Source organism: Hyperolius riggenbachi, chromosome 4 (assembly GCF_040937935.1).
Source record: "Hyperolius riggenbachi isolate aHypRig1 chromosome 4, aHypRig1.pri, whole genome shotgun sequence".
Lineage (NCBI taxonomy): Eukaryota > Metazoa > Chordata > Amphibia > Anura > Hyperoliidae > Hyperolius > Hyperolius riggenbachi.
The window spans coordinates 128074481-128098175 of record NC_090649.1 but is presented as its reverse complement, the minus strand read 5'-3'; the positions used below and the strand labels follow the sequence as shown (position 1 = coordinate 128098175).

General features: G+C 42.9%; 1 protein-coding gene across 5 annotated transcripts in view; it reads left to right on the top strand.

Moving 5' to 3' along the window:
• DGKD (diacylglycerol kinase delta) overlaps positions 1-23695 on the top strand; it is a 157599-nt gene that overhangs the window by 70858 nt on the left and 63046 nt on the right. For 4 of the 5 annotated variants that reach the window (XM_068280598.1, XM_068280597.1, XM_068280601.1 and 1 more), the window contains 2 exons: positions 18195-18299; positions 18785-18917. In XM_068280598.1, the coding sequence (XP_068136699.1) occupies positions 18195-18299; positions 18785-18917 (238 nt within the window). Of the gene's footprint in view, positions 1-18194; positions 18300-18750; positions 18918-23695 lie in introns of those variants that run through there. The other variant, XM_068280600.1, reaches the window with a different exon arrangement.

Below are 23695 nucleotides of genomic sequence, written 5' to 3'. Positions count from 1 at the left end.
TCCTAGTAGAAATAGAGCAATCTATATTTAGCTTCTCAAATTGTCGGCCCCTGAGCCGTTGCACTCTGGTCTCTTCTCAGTAAAGGATTGGTTTTATTACTTATTACTGTGGTAAAAGCTTTGCAGTCCACACCTTCTATAAGAATTGGCATGTGGTTAGCAGAGTAAAGCTTGATGGGGCAGGATGTGGGTTAATAGCAGAGCTTACACGAGGCACAGGACATTCTCGACATGGTTGTAACCATAAACGTCGTGCTAGTTACAGAACTGTGACACGTCAACCTCTATTAAATGATAAGCATCTTTATAATGAATGAGAATTCTGCGAGTGGAGTATTAGAAGAGTGAATATGAACTTTGCATCTCATGTTGTTGATGTTTTGGTATTAAGTTTTTCTGTTTCATTGTTTGCTGGGTTTTATATTTCATCGGTATTAGGCAATTAAATCCTGTTTCTTTAGCAGGGTTGCCTGAAGTAATGTGAAATTTAAGAGGCAGTTCATATGATTTAGGAGCCAGGAAACGGTTTTATAAATGGATTAAATGGACCAAATTGATAGATAGATACGGTTTTATAATAACAGGTATAATTCAGCATGTAATCCAGTATGCAGCACTTGTGACTCCAATTTTTGGAGTCTAAGTCATTTTGCCCTAATGAGGCCCTGAAGATGGGGGGGGGTTGGCTGGCTAACTATACTGTGCGTGCCTGTCTGTGTGTGTGTGTGTGGGGGGGGGGGGGGGGGGGGCGACATCTGGAGACCTATACTGGAGGAGTGAGTCATCTTGTTATCTATAGTGGGAGAGTTATCTAGCTTCTTATATTGGGGGTCATCTGGCTACCTAATAGTTGGGGGTTAGTCATCTAGCTACCTATAGTGGGGGGTTATCTGGCTACATATACTGGGGGTTCGTCTGACTACCTATATTGGGGGTCATCGGGCTACCTGTATTGATGGTCATCTGGCTACCTATATTGGGTGTTATCTGGCTACCTGTAGTGGAGGAATTATCTGGCTACTTATAGTGGGCGGGTTGGTCATCTGGCTACCCATATTTTGGGTCATCTGCCTACCTGGACTAGGGAGACGTCAAGGAAACCTAAACTGAGAGGGATATGGATGGTTTGTTTTAAACAATACCAGTTGCCTGGCAGTCCTGCTGATCTCTATAGCTGCAGTAGTGGCTGAATCACACACCTGAAACAAGCAAGCAGCTAATCCAGTCTGAATTCAGTCAGAGCACCTGATCTGCATGCTTGTTCAGGGGCTGTGGCTAAAAGTATTAGAGACACAGGATCAGCAGGAGAGTCAGGCAACTGGTATTATTTTAAAAGGAAAAATACATATCTTTCTCAGTTTAGGTTCCCTTTCAGACTACCTATACTGGGGAAGGTGATGGGTTACCTAATACTGGGAAGACATCCTTACAATGGGGTGACTGGGAGAGGGGGGTGGGGCTGAAATTATTGCTATTCTTGTGGCCCTGTATGGCCCTAGGGCTGGTTCACACGGGCGTCTGCTGAGCTTTTGCTTGGCATTGCGTTCAAACGCCAGCGTTTAAAAGCTAGCTTTTGAAGGCTTTTGAAAAGCGTTCAAGGCTAGCAGTTCTGGTCTCTGCTATTGTTTCCTCGCGTTTACTGCCTCTGAAAGCAGCATGTTGCTTTTGAGACTAGACGCAACGCTGGGATCTACTGCCAGGCTTTCATGAAAGCCTGCAAAAGCCAGCTCTAAACGCTCCCATTCACTTGCATGGGATGGCAGTAGATCCCAAAAAACGCTGCGTTAAACGCCACAAAAACGCCCGTCTGAACCAGCCCTAAATCTGGCTCTGCCACTAAGGGCTCCTTTCCACCTAATTCTGATCCAGATGTCAGTGTTTGGTGACAATTCTCCAATCGCAAGGACAATCTGATTATGATGGTAATCGCTGTGCCCCTCTTCCACTAAAGTGATTAGAATTGTTTTACAAACGCAGTGCATGCAGTTTTTTTCCCAGCATTATTTTTGTCTGGAAAATGCAGTTGCACCTCGCAACAAAAGAAACGTTTGGTATAAAATGGGAAAATTGTGATTGCAGTGCGTTTGCAATCACGATTTTCAGTGTAAGGGTGCTCTAAAGGTTTAGAATCTCAGTTAAAGGATAGTTAACTATCAGCCCCCCACCCCTCATTAGTTCTTTTTTTGCTTAATCTTTGCATCTTGTGCCTTAATCATACAGTATTGAGACATGTATGGAAGGTTGTATTAGTTCACAGCTTCATTCTCTGAGTTATGGTTTGTGCTTCCTTAAAAATAAAAATCTTTTTACTGGGGGAAAAAGTAGCAGACAATCTTCCCCAGTCTTTTGGTAAATCACTTTGATTTGAGATTATTATGACATGAAAGCAGCGCTAAGATGAAGGCATGAAAAGATGTCGTGTAGTTTACAATTTGCTAGATACTTGCTTCAATTTTGTTTTTCAAACCACCATTGTTCAGGATGTCATGTAGCTATTTTTATAACTTGTTAACAGGAACACACAAATACCATATGCGGTGTATTAAGATTCAGTCAGATGTCTGCATTTTTTTTTTTTTTTAAGTTTAAAGTTTAATTTTTGTTGTCAGCAGCCGTGTGTGTGGCTGTGTGATGCCTCGCGTTTTGAGGACGTACACCGCTCATTGTTGTCCAGTTCTGGGCCATCTGTATAAGCTTAATGACCACATCAGCTGAAACTATATTTGACCATACTGTTCTTGGAAATGAAAAATTACATCATGTTGATTTATAATTGCAATTTTGATGACCTGCAAATGCAGTCTGTCCAGTTTTGTCCCCATATGTATTTCCGTTTGAGCATTACCAGTTGCCTGGCAGTCCTGCTGATCCTCTGCCTCCAATACTTTTAGCCATAGACCTTGAACAAGCATGCAGCAGATCCGGTGTTTCTGACATTTCAAATCTGATGAATCTCTCATTCATCTCGGGTTTACTGTACTTTAAAAAGTAATAAATATGGCAGGCTCCATACACCTCTCACTTCAGTTGTCCTTTAAGTGGGTCAGAAATGTTTATCTTTTTCTCTGGCATTACATGACTATATTTTGCAATGAATGTCATATCGCAGGTAGTGGTCCAATAGATACTGTGCATGCCCTGTATGCATATGTGCACATCCTTATAAGGTATATCTGTCTAGGTCCTGGTTGGCTGATATATTCCACAAACTGGACATCAGATCTTATGGTTTGCCTGTTACTGCAGATGTATTTTGTGCAAACAGGCTAATCTTAAAGGAAACCTGACATCAGATTTTGTGCGAAAACTTGCTGACAACTGAAATGTTGCTGAGTCACATGATCAGCTAAGCAGCCACTTAAAACACAGAAGGAAATATTGGATGAGACCTACGGTAAACCTTAGAAAGTAGAAATTAGTTGGTTAGCGTGGTGTTCTATCCAGAAAAGTACTGTAGCCGTGGCGTTTTTTCCCGAAACTTCCGAAACTCTCTAGCCACCAACACCAGTTTGTCATGGCCCGCCGCCCAGCTCGGCAACTGTAGCCTAATTAGTGGCTGTCGAATTGGGAGCAGGCCGTGGCAAGCAAGTGGGTGAGGCCACAGAGTTTTAGAAGATTAAAGGAAACATGGCCACAACTGTCTTATAGATGGAGGTAGGCAAAGTTCTATCATTAATGAATTACAGGTGAGCAGATGAGGGTTTAACCCTACCGCCTGCCAATCCTTGCAAGATCAATCATGGTGGTGAACCTTCATAGATACAATCACAAATACAATCGTAAATTGGATTTGTTAATTATGTGGATCAATTAAATACAATCTTCTCTTTCTATCTTAATGATCTTTTTGAAAATGTGTACAACATCAGGGAAAGCACCATCTAAATGCAATTAGACTGACTAAAGCAAATATATGGAGTATGCTGAAAACCAAAAGAAAAGAAAAAAAGAGGTCCAAGTTCAGCACTGAACCAAAATAAATGATCAATTAGGTTAAATTTATTAAACCATCAATAATAAAAACCTCTAAAAATAACATAAACAAGTGTCTAGTGTTGTGAGGTAGATTTATGGATAACAAGGTGCAAAATAAGTGCTGGAAAACGTGAAAAAGTGAGGCAGCATTAATTAAGAAAAACAAAGGCACCTGCATGCAGGAGTCCTGCCTCTAAAGGTGCCATACATATGGCAACTTGGCGGCCGAATGACCATCTGATTTGCTTATTATAATAGGAATCTGATGAAAATCTGTGCCGCCGAGTGCATGCCCGACCGTCATATTAATCAGTCGAACATGCTACAAGATGTAGGTCCAACTTGCTCGATTGGGTTTGCAGTGGTAACGGCAAGCAATATCGGGATGAGCAACAAAACCCCCAATACTGTCCCCTCTAATATTTAATGTGCCCAGTGCACTCTATACATTATTTGTCCGCGGTTGCCGCTTGCTCCGGACTCCCTCCTCTGTCCACACACGCGTCCTAGTGGTGGTTGCCTAGTAAGGGAGCATGTGTGATGTCACACACTAGACAACCACGTGAAGCGCGTTTACAGACGGTGGAGGGAGCCCGGAGCAGGTGGCAGCTGTGGACAGGTAATGTATAGAGTGCAGTGGGCACCGGGGAGGGGGGGGGGGAGGGGTTGCACATTAAACATTAGGGGGGATAGCATCAGGTCGGCGAGGTGGTGGATACGGCGTCGCAAGGCCAATTCCTGATCGATTTCAGCATGATACTGATCAGGAATTGGCCTTGCAGTATATGGGCAGATCCGATTAGAGAGAGATTTGTCTCTTGGTTGAATCTGCCCATCATTGCTAGATGTATGGCTACCCTAAGTGAAATGAAAATAAACCACTGCAGTAACCATCAATCAGTGTATAGGAGATGGATGGAAGCTATAGACCAAATACATCAAGGAGAGCCAATGCCAAATGGTAGAAGGATAACAAACCGTGCCAACTTTAGAAGCTTACTAAAGAATTATGCAGTCGGACAGCAGTCCCCCACCATTAAGTGACGTGGTTCACCGTAAACTGCTTCACCACACCTCAGAGCTGTATACGTGAACCGTGTCAGGTTCATGTATTTTCCTAATTAATGCTGTCTCACTTTTGCAGTTTTCCAGCACTTATTTTGCACCTTGCCATCTATAAATCTACCTCACAGCACTAGACACTTTATACATAGTGTTTGTTTACTTCTTGCTGCCTCTGCACCAGAACTTTTAATTAACCTTCACCTTAATGGGTTTATTACTTACCTAGGAGATTATTATCTACTGAAGATAACTCTGTGTCTACAATGTGTTTGCAGTACGCCTTGTTATTCTAATTATTATACAATTTATTTGATTTTCCCACCGCAATTTGTTTTTTTTGTGTTTAGATGTTTTTTCCCTTGATGGGTTAAAAATTGTACCTAATTGATTTTATATTTTGGAGTGGTACTTAGACCTTTTTTTTTTTTCTTTTTTTCTTTTGGATTGTTATGATTTATAGGTCTTTCTGCACACTCCATGTATTTGCTTTAGTCAGTCTACTTCATTGTATTTAGATGGTGCTTGTCCATTGGTCGTTGTACATATTTTCAATGAGATCATTCAGGTAAAAAAAAATGGACTTATAACTGGACTCCCATCCCTAGGTAAGCAATCTCTTACCCTGTCTTAAGGTGGCCACACACCATGCAATTTTTTAAATATCTGTTCAATTTAAGAATTGCAATCAATTTTTCTGACTGATTGTAACATTTCAAAAATATGACCAATGTACCACACACCTATGTTCAATTTGTTCCCCAATTGTGATAAAAATGATTGGAAACTCTAACAAAATTGCTAGGGTGTGTATATTAATAAATTGACAATCCAACACACACCATACAATCTTTAGAAAGATTGAAGAAAAATATCTGGCAGTCCGGCTCGATCAAAATCGAAGAAAACGGGAAATACGATCGGATTTTTCAGTCGAATGAAAAAAAAAGCTTTCGATTTTTTTCCGGGAGATACGATAGTTTTTATCGAATTACTGTAAAATCGGATCATTTTATTGTATCGTGTGTGGCCACCTTTAGACTTAAATTGTCCTTAAATCTGATTTTATTCATTATTGGGAGCCTCCTACTGCCCTATAACTTAACAATGTTGTCTTTTGATTTCTAATCTACTTGTGAACACGTACTGTATGTACCATATGTTTGCTTTTTTAACAAATATATATGTATAATTAAAAAAAATGTTTTTCTGCAAAGCAGGTAAAGGGCGTGTTGCACACTGTAGTCCACATTTTTTTAAGCTACCAATGCACTTGTGCACATTTATTTGTAAGCAAATGGATGAAATCTGGTGGAAAGGTTGAAGGAATATCTATCAGTGGTTGGCTACCTTTAGGCTAGTACCAACAGTTTCTTCTTTTTCTGGTGCATCTTCTGACAGTGCTAGCTGCTATACAGAGATGGCTAATCAAATGCAAATAAGTTTGCCTAAAATTCGAATGTCTTGTAAATTATATGCAGTTTGAAATTGGACCAATACGAATAGCTTCCTGCTCATTTTTATTGGTCCAATTTCAAGCTGCATATCGTTTATATGAACATCTCTACTGCTATAGTCTAGCAATGGGTTGCAAGTTAACATGCACAAAATCGCAGTCAAAGGACTTTTGGGGGGAAGCCAGTTATCCTACTGGTTACTGGTTTTGGGATGTACAAATCATATGGAATGCCTAGCTAATACATGCACAAAAAGAAAAACCTGCAAACCCCATTAAGGTAGTGTTTCTAGCTGAGATTCAAACATGGCGGTCTAGTACTGCAAGGCAAGAATTCTCATTGCTTTACCTGCATGCTACAAGATGTTGTTGGGGAGCCTTGGCTTACTTTCTGCAGGGGGTTTTTGGGAGATACTTCAGTCCCACTTGCAGAAAAAAAAAACAAAATTCAGAGCACATAGTAAACACAATAGACAGGTTTGACCCATGACCTTTGACGCTGATGGACAACCTGTGTTCCAGTGTTTGAGGGGACAGGTTGCCTTTAGTCAGCATTACTCTAGAAACATGTGGTCTGCCTTACCGACTTCCTCATTTTATTTTCTTTATGAACACTACATCTCATTCCTTTTGATGTCCAAGGGTGAAAAACATCCCCGGCTGTTTTCACTGGGCTCCCTAAAGAACTTGTCTGAATGCACAGACTGTACCCATAGCAACCAGTAAAATAACTCCTTTATATTTCTTATAGAGGTTTGAAAAGGAGAGAAGCTAACAAAATCCACAAGGTCCTTTAACCCAGCCTCTGCCAGCATCCATGTCTCTAGCGGGTATATTTTGTGCTGGGGTTTTTTGTTTTTTTGCAATACATTGAATCCTCTTTGTCAATTTCTCAAGGACCTGATCACTGCAGCTTGTATGCTTCATGTCACCCTTTAAAGGGCATTAACAAAGTTCTGTAAATGTGTATTTTTCATACTTGGCTGTATTTGTCTTCTGCAAATATTGAAGGATGAATGTATAAACAAATTTTTGCTTCAGGCTTTTTCTTGGCTTCCTGGTTCCTATAAAGGACTTAGGAACTATGCCTGTTCTGTTCCTTAAAGTGGACCTGAACTCTTTTTACAGGACAGAAGAAAATTTCCCCTCGTCTGTGATCACCACCTCTAATCACCACTGTAATTTGATCTATTCAGCTGTGTCAGCTCAGGAATCTCCTCTGCCACTGCAAAGCTGCTAATTTGTAAACACAGGATGTTAACACTTTGTCTGCTTCCATGAAAGCAGGGAGTAGACAAACTGCATATTTATTTTAGGATTTGTATCAATTGTAACAAATAAATGTTTTTGTGAAGCTCATGTTTGTGCAGTGAGGGCTGAACACCCCAAGCCAATTCACAGCACTGGATGTGCTCTACACCCTACTGCTCTCTATTTCACTTGCTCAGAAAAATGAAAAGGGATGCAACATGAGCTGCATTTGATTACACAGTATTTCAATATTTCTTTCTCTTAGTTTTTCAGGGAGTATTATTACATTCTATATGTTATAACCAATATAACACCAAAGCACTATGCATCAAAACACGTGATCCGCATGAGTTCTCTATTACCCTTAGGAAAGCATTTCATGCAAATCGCATACAGTATGCGGGAAGATGAATGTGTGAGTATTTTTTTTTTTTATTTTTTTTTTATTTATTTATGTTTGTGGAAAACAATTTTTAGTTTTGAAAAAAACATAAACATTACAGAGAACAAACATTGATATCCCCCCCCCCCCCCCAATCCCTCCCTCCCTCGGTTCGGCTCCAGTCCATACAAGCAGGAAGTTAAGGTCCATATGTGTGTATATAGGATTAAACAGTAACATTCGAAAGCATGATTTAACATCAGTTATGACAATAGCAAAAGTAAAATAAATCTTAATATTCAAAAAATTCAGTTACATCAGAGGTTAGAGAAAACATTCAGAAAAGTAGGGAATATTATATAGCGAGCTTAAATTTGGACATCCAGCTAGTCCATATCTCATAGAATTTTTTTTGTGATCCTTTATTAAATTATTTATTTATTTTTAAACCAGGGCTGTGGTTTCAGAGCAATTTTGGGTACCTGGAGTCGGTGGTTTCAATAAACTGAGGAGTCGGATGATTTTTGTACCAACTCCACAGTTCTTGTAAAAATTAGACTAAGGAGTTAAAGTCAGAAATTTTGGGTACCTGGAGTAGGTGGTTTCTTAAACTGAGGAGTCGGAGTTGGAGTCAGGTGATTTTTTTTACTAAATGTTGAAGCTGAACGGCTTGCTGGCACCCAGGTGTTCCCAGGTCCAGCCATACTCCCTGGTGCAGGAGGGGAGTGATATGCGTGTGCTGCTCCAGTTTGGGATACCAGAGTGGAGAATCCCTAGCCACCACTACTTTTCAAGAACAGCGATTCCCAGCACTGCACGAGTTTGTGGTGGTTGGTTCAACTCCACAGCCCCACTTAAAACATTGCGAATTCACATTTTTCTGCTGTGGTAAAATGCATGCCGCATGCTCCCTGCCACAGACACACATGGTGTTCAGAAAACCCATGCAGAAAAGCGTCTACAGAGAACTTTAGGCAGGGTTCACACCAATTAAAAGTTGTGTGTGTTATGTGAATGTGCGAACATGTATTCACTGCAGCACATCTAATGAAAGTCAGTGGAGAATTATTTTGCATTTCATTAACCATTCTGAAAAAAAACTTGTGAAAATTTGCATACAAATGCAAATTTTAATGCAAAAAAAAAAAAGTTCCGTTTTCCGCAATGATCAGTGTGAACCCTGCCTTATAGTAATTTTTTGTCTTCAGTACTTTAGTGTCTGAGCATGCATGTAGCCAGTGACTGCAGATAGAAGTCAGAACATACGGTAATCTGCATATTAGTTGGTTTGGTTACTCAGTTAGGCCTGGCGCACAAGTGTTTTTGGTAGCGTTTTCAAAACCGCTGCCGCCTGTGAAAATGCTTGGCTAATGTATCTCCATGGGATGGTGCACACCAGCGGTTTGAGGTTTTTAGCAAACCGCAAATGTGGGTCCTGCAGCATTTTTGTGGTTTGCAGATGCGTCTCTTCCTCACTGTAAAGTATAGGAAAAGCTCAAACCGCTCTGAAAAACGCTAGATCAGAGCGGTTTTCCAGGCGTTTTTGTTACAGAAGCTGTTCAGTAACAGCTTTTACTGTAACAATATATGACATCTGCTACACAAAAACCCTCCAAACAACGCTAGGCATGTTTATAAAACCTCTCTAAACATGCCTAGAATGGCTCTGAAAATCTGCTTCAAAAACCTCTAGCGTTTTGCAGATCTGCTAGCGGTTTTTGGTGTGCACTGGGCCTAATAGAGTATCAGCAAGGCATCCTAGCAGTGCCCCTGTACTTCTCTACTAGGGATGGTCAATGAGTTGCCCAGAATGCCAAGTTAATTTAGGAACATTCAAATTCTGTATGAAAATGTATGCAGATTGAAAATGAACCAATTGAATTCCACCTTCCTTCCACGGGATTCGATTGAGGCTAGATTCACAGTGGGACGTTGCGTTTTGATGCCACGTTAAAATCGCACCGCAAGCTTACAACGCAACGCGCCCAAAAAGTGGCAACGCAGCGTTACCGTCGCATACAGCAGATACAGTAAAAAATACAGGCAATGAAAAGTATGCTTCCAAGTCATTACTGAGCATGTGCAAACAGTCCAACGCAGCTAATAACGTGTATAACGCACTGCATGCAGTACTTTTACTTAACGTGCAGCATTAGACACCAACGCAACGTGTGCACTGTGAACAAGGCATTGATTTTTCATTGCAGTGAGTTATTCTGCGTTAAATGCTGTTTTAACGCGCGACTTTAACGTCCCACTGTGAACTTAGCCTGATACATTTTTATTTAAAATCAGCATAATCCTGCATTAGCTTGGCATTAATTGCATATCATTTACCATCCCTATTCTCTACATCACCCTAGAGCTCTCTCTGCTGTTGATTTTTATTTGTTTTCTATAGAAAACTTATATGCAGCGTGTGGAAGGAATAGGATCAGTTTCAGATCAGAGAGGGGTCTATTTTTGCCACATTTGGTGGCAATCTATTAATGTGTGGTAACCTTAAGAAGGGTGTCCTCTAGGTCCTCATCCTCACAGGCGCCTTGCATTGCTTAAAAGGAATTAAAAATGTCAGCTTCCATATCCTTCTAGCCTCAGGTTCCTAATACACAGTCTAATACATCACCTGCTACTCTATTATTTCCCCTATAGGTGGTTATTGGTTCTTTGTAAACAGTCCAGATTTGAGCACAACATATACACTGGAATATTGTGTTTATATAAAATAACATCTACAGACCGGCTGACATGCCAGAGATTGTTTTAGCATAAGTAGCTGCTGAAATTACTAAAATTAACAATTAAACTCTTACTGAAATTCAGCCCAGGATATCTCACCTTCAAAAATAGAATGTCTTTGCCACTTCCTGTTCTATTTTGAGAAATAACACACTGTACTTAGATCTAGTATCTAAGCATTTACTTATGGCTTAAGCCTCTTCAGTAAAGGTATAGAAAGGAGACAAAAGGCCCATATAGAAGAAACATTGTTTCTGAAAACATCATTAAGGTCCTATTTCCACTATGCCCGAATCCGGGCTGAATTTGCAGCGTTTCCTTGTATACGAGTGAGGCAGGGAAAAGCTGCATAGCTATCTAGTGGCTTTCTGTCCAGATCACACTGCAGTGCAAATCTGGAAGGCATGCTGTAGATTTATGCAGCACGCAGTCGAATCCGTACACTGCTTAGCCTTCCAGGCTGTGGCTACTTGTACTTAACTCTTTATCTCAAACTGGGCGTTTTTATGCATTCAGTTTGAGCACCGTTCCTGCTAACGTACTGGTGCGTCCTGTCAATCAGCAGCAGGTGTGCACACCCAAATGTGCTCCTGCCGGTCATTTGTCGTGGGATTTCCATGTTGGCGATTGATGAACCAATCGAAGAGCGTAGAATGAATGAACATGACCCCAATCAGAGGCCATGTTCATTCTTAAAAGTGAAAGTAAAACCTAAAGTAAAAAACAAGATTGAATACTTGTTGGTAACCCAGGATAGTGTTTGTAGCACCATCTAGTAGCCAAAATGAAACCTATTCAATTTGCCGAGTCAAGTGGCTTTAGAGGGAACCTGTGCATGAAACGGTGGGCTGTAGAAGTGTTTCGGAAGCTTCTAAAGACCATCCTGAGGTTTCCTACTTTTTAGGGTAAGCATCTAACATTTAATTTAAGCCCTTTTAAAGCAGTATTCCCAAAACCTGTCCTCAAGGCCCACCAACAGTGCATGTTTTGTGGAAATACACAAAGGTAGTTAATCAGCTCTAATTACCTCACCTGTGCATGTTTGTGGTTTTCTGCAAAAAAAATGTACTGTTGCTGGGCCTTGAGGACAGGGTTGGGGAACTCTGCATAAAGTACCATGTTAGCTACTGACCCAAAACATCTATGCATGTCAGGCGCTCTAATTTAAAGGGACTCTGAGCACCTCTCATGGGCATGCCTTTAAAGGGATACTGTAGGGGGGTCCGGGGGAAAATGAGTTGAAGTTACCCGGGGCTTCTAATGGTCCCCCACAGACATCCTGTGCCCACGCAGCCACTCCCCAATGCTCCGGCCCCGCCTCTGGTTCACTTCTGGAATTTCAGACTTTAAAGTCTGAAAACCACTGCGCCTGCGTTGCCGTGTCCTCGCTCCCGCTGATGTCACCAGGAGCATACTGTGCAGGCCCAGTATGGTCTGTGCCTGCGCCGTACGCTCCTGGTGACATCAGGGGGAGCGAAGACACGGCAACGTAAGCGCAGTGGTTTTCAGACTTTAAAGTCTGAAATTCCAGAAGTGAACCGGAGGCTGGGCAGAGCATCAATGAGTGGCTGCGCGGGCACAGGATGTCTGCAGGGGACCATTAGAAGCTCCGGGTAAGTTCAACTCATTTTCCCCCGACCCCCCTACAGTATCCCTTTAAGACTCCAACCAGTACTGCAAAGTACTTAAAGATGCATACCATTCTGTAGCTTGTGCTCTCCTCTTTCATTTGATGCCTGAATCACCGCTCTACACCAAATATCATTAAGGTTCTATTTTCGAAATTTTCATTCGATTTCAATTTAAAAAGCGAGGCTGCCATCTTGGCTATGTTATAACTTCCGGGTCACCCCTGTCTGCTCTGTTAGAGAAGTGCATCACTGAATGAAGCAAGAAGAGGAAGTGACACGCATGGCCATAGCAAGTGGCTCTTCCAGAGGGGTCATAGCACGACTTTGTTGGAAGTCGTCTGTCTTAAAGGCATGCCCTTACTACACTAGCTGCAGGCCTGTTTCAGGTACTGTACGTAATTCGGACACTACTAAAGTTAGATACTTTAGAATAGCCAGGAAATTATTTAAAGAGACTCTGAAGCGAGATTAAAATTCGCTTTTTACCTTATATTCAACAGGGGCATGTTTGCCCCTGCTAAAACGCTGTTTTCCCGCGGCAGAATGAGGGGTCTTTACCCCCCAAATCCCCTCCGTGGTGCCCGGGGAGCGCTTCCTGTTGAGGCAGAGCTAATGGCTGTAGCCCTGTCTCTCAGCGCGTCTATCAGCGCTGATCGCCGCCTCTCCCCGCCCCTCTGTATTCCTTCACTGAGAGGGGTGGGGAGAGGCGGAGATCCGCCGGCTGATAGTCGCGAATGGAGGCAGAGCTGCGGGTCATAGCTCTGCCTCCATGAGCAGCAAAATCCACGACCAAGAAAGTAGTGGATTTAGCAGGGGCAAACATGCCCATGTTGAATATAAGGTAAAAAGCGATTTTTAATCTCTCTTCAGAGTCTCTTTAAAAAGATATAAATATGGCAGCTGTCAGGGTCATTTTAATCTTGTGAGGGGCCATGGGGGTAAGTTGTTTTAATTATTTACTGTAATTTGGATATTGACTTTGCATGGAAGAGGGAGGTTTATAATGATATCTAGGGGCTTTAAATGTATTACACATTTCAAAAAATTGTGTATTCTCTAGTAGCACCTGTTTGTTACATACTCTTGGTTTGGGGTGACATTTCATTCTAAACCTGGCAATTCTTGGGACAGAAATGGGGCACCATGTAGTGGGTTAATGACGCAATTAATGATTTTCTTGCACTCGTCACTAATGTTGCTGTTGTGGAGAAGTGTGTGATCTGGACAGCAGAGAGGTTGTAAAGGGGCCCACACATTGGTCGATTTCAGCAATCGATTAGATCGGAAATCGATGGCTGTTCAAGCGGCCGATCGATTGATTTGCAGCCGATTTCGATCGATGTGAACTATCTGACAGGATGGAAAATCCAGGTCGATCTGCTGATGGCAGCAGATTGAAGGCCCATAGAGTTGCATTGGATCTAATGGTGCAACAATGCATTTAGATCGATTTTCAATAGATTTCCAATAGCGTTCATTCTGAAATGCTATTGGAAATCTGTTCCTGGTGTGTGGCACACATCAGATTCCTGTCAGATTCGACCTGACAGAAATCTATCTGATGGTCAAATTTGCTGCAAATCCATCAGTGTCTGGCCACCTTAAGGCTCTCTGCACACTGCATGTGTTTCCGATTCCGATTTTACGTTACTGCATGCTGCGTTTTTTCCTCCGTTTTTCTGTTGATTGCATTCAGGGAAAATCGGAATCGCAAAACGGAAAGCAGGCTTTCATTTGCTTTGATCACTTCCTGGTTTTATAAATGATTAATTAAACTTGTCAACCTTGCAGCAGCCTGACACTCCTGTGTAGCATTTTCTGTCATATGCTGGGAATACACGGGTCGATTCTGGCGCTCGATTCTGCGCCCGATCGTTTTGCCCGCTCGATTCTCTTATCTGCCGCTAATTTTTCTTATCTTTTTTTCAATTCACTTCAATGACAAATCAAGCGGCAAAACAATCAAATGGTGATCGGACCTGTCGGACTGTATCTATCGAGCCATCTTATCATCTCAGAATCGAGCCGTGTATTCCCAGCATAACATATTTTGAAATGGCTGCTGTTTGTTTGCACATATAAACTGGTTAAGAAGTGAAGTTACCGTAATTACTGAAAACTCTGGCAATGTATAAAAATGGCCTGGAAAGTACTTTCTTTTCTTTGTTTTCCTTAATGTGGAATTTTTTACTTTTGTGTTCCGAGCCCTTAAATGTGTAGTGAATAGGATTTTTCTCCACTTTTGCAGTACTCTGATATAGCGACCACAGTGAAAAGATGTGCCTCACTCTGCACAATGTTCCCATGCTGTCACTCAAGTATTAGGAAGTGCTTCTTGTAAATACTGTTTGGCTTAATTTTATTTTTAGCTCTGCATGTTGTTCAGTGTTTAGAGAAGTGGATTTTTCTGTTTAAGCAAATACTTGATTTTTTTTCCCTCTGCAAGTATTTACATTTTGCTGTTTCTTTTTGCATCCACGCTTTCCTCTGTGAAATATCTTTTTTTCCTCTCTCTCCTGCATTGCAGAGGTTTTTTTCTACACATTCATTGTCATCCTGTGAATTAAGCATTCAGAGCAGCCAAATCAGAGGGTTTAGGCTAAATGACAGCAGGCCCTGCTGTTGGCATATGTAAAGTATTTGGGAATGTTAAAATGACGCTGAGCTGAGACAATAACGCTTGAATAAAGCATTGATATTACCTGACATTGTGGTGGTCTCACTCTGCCAGATGGCTGTGAACCTTGGCAGGACCCTGTTGGACTTGGGGAAGGGGGGAGGTTGCAGAAATCAATTTTTAACACTTCCTCCACCTGATTGTAGGTAGGCCTGTACGCTGCTGCAGACTATTACACCATAGGGGGCGCTACATTTCACTACATGGAACAGCTCCCACACAGAGAAATTATAACTTTATGAACTTTACATCACTGTCAACTTTACACCACTATCACATTTGTTTGAAAAGCCACAAAGAGTTTTGATAGTCTCTAATTACTTTTTGGGAGAGCTGCTGCCGCAGTGGGACTTGGAATGAAAAAAATAAGAAAAAAATTTCTGTGACACGGCTGAAATCCACTAGCCTATAAATATTATTCTGTCTTGAAGTTTTGATTCCTGGATTGTTCCCTTTTATTGTCCTGTGCCCTTCTGTCTGACACCACTTGTTCTTGAGCCCGGTACACAAATCCAATTTTGATTGGCCAATTTTACCACTTCCATGTAGTATGTCACAGGTGAAAAACTGGCTTTAAAATGCCATTGACAATGGTCACTGTAGGCTAGACAGAGAACACTTTTCTACATTTTGTTTATCTCTGATATAATTCGTTTTGTCTCTTCAGATACACTAATTACTAATACACGGGAAGATGATGTTAAAGACAATGTAACCCCACTGCTGAAACAAGAACCCAGATACTTACCGAAGGAGAGGGAAGGCTCTGGGTCCTAATGAGCCTTCCCTCTTCTCTCCCGGTGCGCTGTGCTGTGCTGTCCCCGGGAGCAGTATTTGACTAATTTGGACAACTACTGCTCCTTCCGCCGGCGAAGGTGACTTCGGAAAGTCTTCAGGAGCCAGAGTGCTCCCGAAAATGGGCCGCTCCACACTACGCACATGCGAACTCCCTCTATCGTGTCATCGCGCTTGCGCAGTATGGAGTCGCCTGTCTTTGGCATGACTCGGCTCCCGAAGACTTCCGAAGTCCCCGCGGCGGCGGTTGTGAACGTGGGAGCCAGCGCTGCACCGAGGGGACCGGCAGAGGAGAGGGAAGGCTCATTAGGACCTAGAGCCTTCCCTCTCCTTAGGTGAGTATCTGGTTTCTTTTTTTTTTAGCAGCGTGGTTACATTGGCTTTCAAAAAACAAAAACCTTAAGCTAGCCATGCATGGGTTAATTATGGCTTAATATGCCAAGCCAACTGATTCCTATGCGTTATGAATTCATTTGGATAGTGATCACTTCTTAACATTCAGACTCAATTTTTATTTCAACCAAAATCTATTGAGCGTGAATCGAACTGCGAGCATTGTATTGTTCATTGCACTGGAAGGCTATGAGCTATCGATTCTTCTCTGCTCCTGCCCTGTCCACTTCAACAAACTCCTCAGAATAGATCAGATATGTTGGAGCAATAGATTACTGGCAGATGTAACCACAGCGATTAAATCGGCCCGAAGTTCATCAGAAAAATCGATGTGTGTATGGCCACTTTTAGAAATAGTCCATACTGCCAGCTAACAGACTGGCCCCGCTCCAATCTGTACTGAACTCAGCTGCTCGTCTCATTCATCTTACTTTTCGCTCTTCCTCTGCTGCCCCTCTCTATCAAGCTCTTCATTGATTGCCCTGGCAATTGTGTCCCCCGGCGTGCCGCTCTGATGCTGCGTGCGCCCCCTTGTGTCGCCTGCACACAGAGTCATCATATCAGATGGCAAGTTCACATTTTTTAGATTGGATTCAATGCAAACATCTGTATTGGATCCAATATAAAAAAATGTAAGTGTAAAAAAAAAAAAGTTATGGGAAGCACTACTGCCCATAGCAGCAAATAATAAAGTAAAAATAAAAATATTTTTTAATAAAATTAAAAAAAGAGTGCTTTTTTATATTATACGCATGCTTGCAGACAGCTTGCAAGTCCGCAACTTGCAAGCGATGTGTAAATATGCTTACAATATAAAGAAACGCTTCAAAAAATTGCACCGATTTTGGTACAAAAATTGCAGGGAAATAAAATGCTGGGGAGGTTAAATATCTGTTTTCTTTCACGGGAATGTTTGAAGAAGAATTGTCAAGCGTGACGGTTTTTGTTTTTCAAATGAATTATTAAAAAATGTTGAAAAGCAGGAAGTAAATCTTTTGTGTCTTTAGTAGTGAAGCAGGAAAGTTAGCAATACAGTACTGCTGTGTGCTCAGTAGGCACGCTTACAGAGCCATGTGGCCCAATGTGGGGTAGTTTGTACTGTGCTTAAAGGGACACTTAAGTCTGTGGACAAAAATGAGTTTTACTCACCTGGGGCTTCCAGCAGCCCCCTGCAGCTGTATCGTGCCCACGCAGACTCTATCAGATGCTCCTGGCCCCGCCGACAGCCCCTTCCGGATTTGGCGACAGGAGCCGACAGGCAGGGAACGCGAGTGATTCTTTGCGTTCCCGGCCACAATAGCGCCCTCTATGCTGCTATATCATAGAGTATATATCATATAGCAGCATAGAGGGCGCTATTGTGGCTGGGAACGCGAAGAATCACTCACGTTCCCTGCCTGTCGGCTCCTGTCGCCGAAACCGAAAGTGGCTGCCGGCGGGGCCAGTAGCATCTGATGGAGTCTGCATGGGCACGATACAGCTGCAGGGGGCTGCTGGAAGCCCCAGGTGAGTAAAACTCATTTTTTTCCACAGACTTAAGTGTCCCATTAATGAACGCTTTCTGTGAAAATGGTTTGCTGTCACTGCTGTCATTGACTTTTCCAGTGCTTGGCTCTGTGGAAGTTTATAGACAAGCCCTTGTTTGCCTATGCACTGCTGCCTTGCACTCGAGTCCCATGCCTTTGACAAACAGTAACTTCAAATGATATGTCTTCAGTCACACCTCCTCCCTTGCTTGTCCTAGTTTCTTTTAATAGATTTCAGCCTATTTTACCAACCCCCCCCATCTCACACAGGTAGGTTTCATCCCCCACTTCTCTTTTTTTTTCCCAGGTTTTCACTCCCTTTCGTAAACTGATCCTCAGTGCAGACAACAGGAAGGACATGGAGGAATGGATGGCGGCCCTGAAGTCTGCTCAGAACCGAGAGCTGTTTGAGGTAGTAGCCTGTCTTTGACATAAATCTGTTGACACTGACACACAGAGTGCAGGTGATGCTGGGTCATCTCCCTGGGAGGGACAAGTGCACATTGTATTCATTACTGTAGCGGGAGGGGGAGTCAGACTTTGCTGGTAAACTGACAGAAGAGCACCTGTGTTTCCTAGGAAGTTATAGGTATGGCTCTCTATTTATAGAATTATTGGCACTGGCTCACTTTTTAGGATTTTGTATAATTACAGATAAGCCGACATTACATGCAGAACTTGTAAAAAGTTAATCTGCATTTCCACTGTCTCGTGCAGAACAACAATGAGGAAATAAGTTTTGAAAGCTTAGGCTTGTGTTACTTCTCTGCCTGTCATTTGCATAACAATCCCTGGTAGGCAGGACTGCTCCAGGCAGTGATCTGACCTGCTGTGCCTGTGTGTGCTCACTCCTTCACCTGCAGGATCTACAGCTCTGTGTCTTTTTCATGCTTCCAGTCTGCCCAGTACAGTGTGGACCATTTCTCCGGAATGCACAACTGGTATGCCTGCTCCCATGCCCGACCAACCTACTGCAATGTGTGCCGCGAAGCTCTCTCCGGGGTCACCTCTCATGGACTCTCCTGTGAAGGTATGTCAGATGGTGCGCTCCCGTAACCCACGTGTAATGCTTTGTGGTTTGTCACTGGCTTTTATTCATAGGTTTCCAAATCCATTCACAACAGCTCAAAAGCTAACTTAAAGGGGTTCTTTCGCGAAAAAATTAGGCAGTTAAAAAATGTGACAGATGACAGGTTTTGAGCCAGTCCATCTTTTTAAGGGGGATTCTCAGGGCTTTCTTTGTTTTCAACAGCATTTCCTGAACAGCAGTTTAACTGCCAAAATAGCAAGATACCAGCCGGCCTCCCTAATCACTTGCACACTATTATGTCTATGTGTTAGATTTTGCAACTGTTGTTCAGGAAATGCTGTTGAAAACAAAGAAAGGCCTGAGAATCCCCCTTAAAAAGATGGACTGGCCCAAAACCTGTCATCTGTCACATTTTTTAACTGCCTACTTTTTTCGCGAAAGAACCCCTTTAAGGGCTGGTTCACATGGGCTTCTGCTGAGCTTCTGCTCAGTGTCTGGTTCAAACGCCATCGTTTTTTGTTTTTTTTCAAGAACGCCTAACAGCTAAGCTTTTAATGTCTTTTAATGGCTTTCAGTGCGTAGCATTTGAGTGTGTTGCATTTTCTGGGCTTTTGGTGGCCTTTGCAGGAAAGGGTTGGGAGTTGTGTCTGCAGGAAGTGGAAATATGCAGCATTTTGGGCAACGAGCAAAAGCGACGTTTTTAGGGATCGAGCTCTGTCCCATGCAAATGAATGGGAGCGTTTAGTAGGAGCTTTCGCAGGCTTTCATAAACGTTACGTTTGAATGCCATCAAAAGTCACATAAAACCAATGAAAGACAACAAAAGCCCATTTAACGCCTGCAAAGCATCCAGGTGAAGCAGCCCTTACTTACAATGTAATTTTGAGTTTACCTGAACAAAACCCACACAAACATAGTGACAGTCTGTACGGATGGTGTCCCTGGGGTAATGGGATCTCAGTGCTACAAGTGAAATGTAGCAGCCTCTGAGTCCCAGAGCTGAGTTTTCCTGGTAGTGAGCTTGCAGTGTTTGCTGTCACGGATGTCTTAAAGGGAATATCCGAGAGAAAAAACAAACAAGTTCTACTTACCCAGGGCTTCCTACAGCGACAGGCAGCTGATATGTCCTTCGCCACAGCTCTGGTGTCCCGGGGTCGCAGATGCCAACCTCGTCATGTGGCTTGGAGCATTCTGCGCAGGCACATACCTACTGCGCTTCCTCAGAATGCTCCCGGCAACTGGAGCACAGCCGCACACTCATGCAGGCACAGAAGATGCCGAGCTGGCCAGGGGACCCGGGACACCAGAGCTGCGGTAAGGGGCATATCGGTTGCCAGGGGCTGGAGGAAGCCCCAGGTAAGTAGAACTTTTTTTTTTCATTTTCCTTGGATGTGTCCTCTAAGCGATATACAAACTTTGAATTAGTGTTACCTGAAACAGTAGTTATTGATGGTTTTGGATGGTGGTTTAGTGAGATTTGCTGTGCAGACACACTGTTTGGCTCCCAGGGGAGTAATGTGTTCAGTTGTATGGAGGTGGGTGGACAAGTGAGCTGCGCCCTGTTATGAAAATGTCTAAGTTACGTTCCACAGGAGAAATAGCTTGCAGTCATGGGTGAACAAAGATGATAGTTTATGATTGACTTTACCAGAAATGTTGGGGGGCACCTGTGACTACTCGTATAATGGATACCTGACGTGCAGTTTTGTGGGTTAAGGTTGTCTTGTTTTTCTGCTCTGCTGTTGCTTTGCTCACTGTTATTGCCTGAGGAAGTGTTAATACAGCCCCAAATGGATTAAGGATATAGCAAAAACACCTGCTTTGTGCCAAGTCATGCCACTGTTGCAGCGTTATGCTGCATTCCTCACATTTGTATTGGGAGGGATTTGAAGGCTGCTATATTTTTTTTTAAGCCTTTTAAGCCAATTGTCCTGATCTTCTGCCTCCAATACTTTAAGCCACGGATCCAGAGTCAGGATTCAGCTTAGGTGTTCTAATTCTCTGACCATACTTGGCAACACGCTTCTTCCATGTGTATGATTCAGATACTGCTGAAACCAGGAAGACCAACACGACAGCCAGGCAGCTGGCTAGTAATATGCAGTATCATTGGAGACTGGAAGTGGAATTAGCTTAGAGCACAGCACAGTGTTTTTGTTTTTTTGGAGGCCAATACATTGAAACCAATTACTTTGAGTAGTTACACGACAGTGTGGTGATTCCTGTTTTTTTTTTTTGGGGGGGGGGTTAACGTAAACTGGTTCCTGATTAGTACACACCACCGGCATATATTTTTGAGGTACACTTGCTCTTGATTTTTGACTGGCCCTTGGAACTCAGGAATATTGCTTCAGCTGAGTAAGATAGCATGTTCGTAGATTTGCCTTCAACATTCCAGATGACAGTTGAAGTACCAATGTATTATGCAACGCTGAACAATAAAAGGGGATGGCTACTGATGACCAACCAGCACACATAGTATTACAAACCATTGCACAGGAGACTGAGAGGACCCTCCCTAACCAGGTCTACAATCTAATGCTGGGAACACACGATGCAATTTCCAGTCTGCTCAACTGGTAATCTCAACGGAAGTTGTATCATGTACATGTCCAAACTGCTCCAGATCAATAAAATGATTATATGATAACTTAGTAAAATTGATCCCTTTAACGATCAGAAATAGATCGGACAGGTCAGAAGTAATCGCGCAATTCCCAACGATTGGATTGGAAGTTGCATTGTGCATTCACAGCACAAGAAGTGTGGGGAGCAGAGTGTACAATAGGTAGGGGAAATGGAACAATAGCTAATGAGCCTGTGTATAGATAGCCATGCACAGGTTGATTGTAGCTCAATTACACATTTGTCTCTCCCCAATGGTAAAAAAACATTTAGTTAAGAAATGATTGATTCACCACATTAAAGCATTTGATCTCACACAGATCTCTCCTGAGTCAGGATTGGGTTTTACATTGCACCCCTTCCCTGCTGGTCTTTTACTGCTACCCATGTTTCCCTGAAAATAAGACAGTGTCTTATATTAATTTTGCATCAAAAGATGTGCTAGGGCTTATTCTAAGGGGATGGCTTATATTTTTATGAACACACAAGTTCCTCTGCTATGTGTCCTCCTGCCTTCCCCATTGTGCCACCTCTTCCTCTGCTGGAGTCACCTCTTGTGTGCCCCTGTATCCTCCTTGTACTTTAGTGTCCTCCTGGTGTTCCTCTCTGTACCTGTGTCCTCCTCTATCTCCTGTCCTCCTGTGTCCCATGTCCTCTGCTGTCTTTCCCTGTCCTCATGTCCTGGTGTCCCCCGATGTCCCCCTGCATCCTCCTCTTACCTCCAGTTCCATGCCGCGCTTTCCCCCATGTCCTTCGATGTCCCCCTGCATTCTCTCCCCCAGCTGCATGCCGCTGTGTCTCCAAGATTCAGCCTATAGAGGAAGAAGTACAGCAACTTGTGTTTCTACTGGCGTTCATGGTCTCGCAGATGGGACCATGACTCCATTATTGGGCCATTCACTGCAGTCGCTGGCCAATGACGGAGCAATGGTCCTGCCCGCGAGGCCATTGGCTCCAGTAATAACACAGTAGCAGAAGAAGAGAGAGGCTGGCACCAATGCCCAGTTACCATAAAAGTCTTTATTGCGGCAGATGGAATAGTCAGAGGAGGCCCCTGATGGGAAGAGCTCCCCCCTACCATTGGGGGCCTCCTCTAACTATTCCATCTGCCGCAATAAAGGCTTTTATGGTATCTGAGCATTGGTGCCCACCTCTCTCTTGTTCTGCTACTGTATTTGGGTGTTTGCTGTGGCGGTGGCACAATGCATATGGAGCCATGAGAAGATGCTTTTAACCCTGGTCGTTGTATGCTGAAGTGCTGGTCATTCTTTCTGTGTATGGACCAGTAACAACACAAGTTGCCATATTTTTTCCCCTTACTGCTGCTAGGGCTTACTTTCAGGGTAGGGCTTATATTTTAAGCACGCTCAAAATTCCTACTAGGCCTTACTTTTGGGGGATGTCTTAATTTCCATATTGATAAACTGGCTAAAATCAATTAGATAGATTACTAACAAATTTTATTAAAGTAGTCAAATCTGCTAGAACATTTAACTTATGTACTGCTATCTTTTCCATGACATGACCAGGGTCAAACCCAGGATTTTCAAGGGGGGAATTCCTGAAAGGTCTCTCTCAGCCACGCACAATACAGTATAATAATATGGTAGGACATCATGCTGGGTACGCATAATGCAATTTCCCGTCCAACTGACTTGACTATTTGACTATTATTTCCTAAATGTCCGATCTGCTTCCGATCGACAATGTGATCGATCAGGAGCAGTTTGGATACAGATAATAAAGAGGACAGCTGACATTGCTAATTAAGTGAAGCATTCACACAGCAGGGCACAGGGCTGTGCTCATACCTGACTTTAAGTTCCCTAGAGCTGCTCCATGCTCTGTACACACACTGCTGCTCCATCCAAAGTCAGCTGTAGAAGGGGGGGAAATAGGGGGGCAGTGCTTTGAGCTGCAGGATACCTGTAGATAATCTGGTGTCTCAACTTGTGCCTGTCCCCAGACACTGCACTGGCCCTGGTCTGAGGGGGGATTCTGGGCAGCTGTAATCCCCTCCTGCGTTTACCTATGATGACAACCAAACTTGAAGCATACTAAAGGTGGGAACACCAGCACAATTAGTATCACTTGCAGAGATTAGCACGCTGGGGAGTCAGTCCGGGGAAGAGTTCTGTATAGAAGTGTCACTA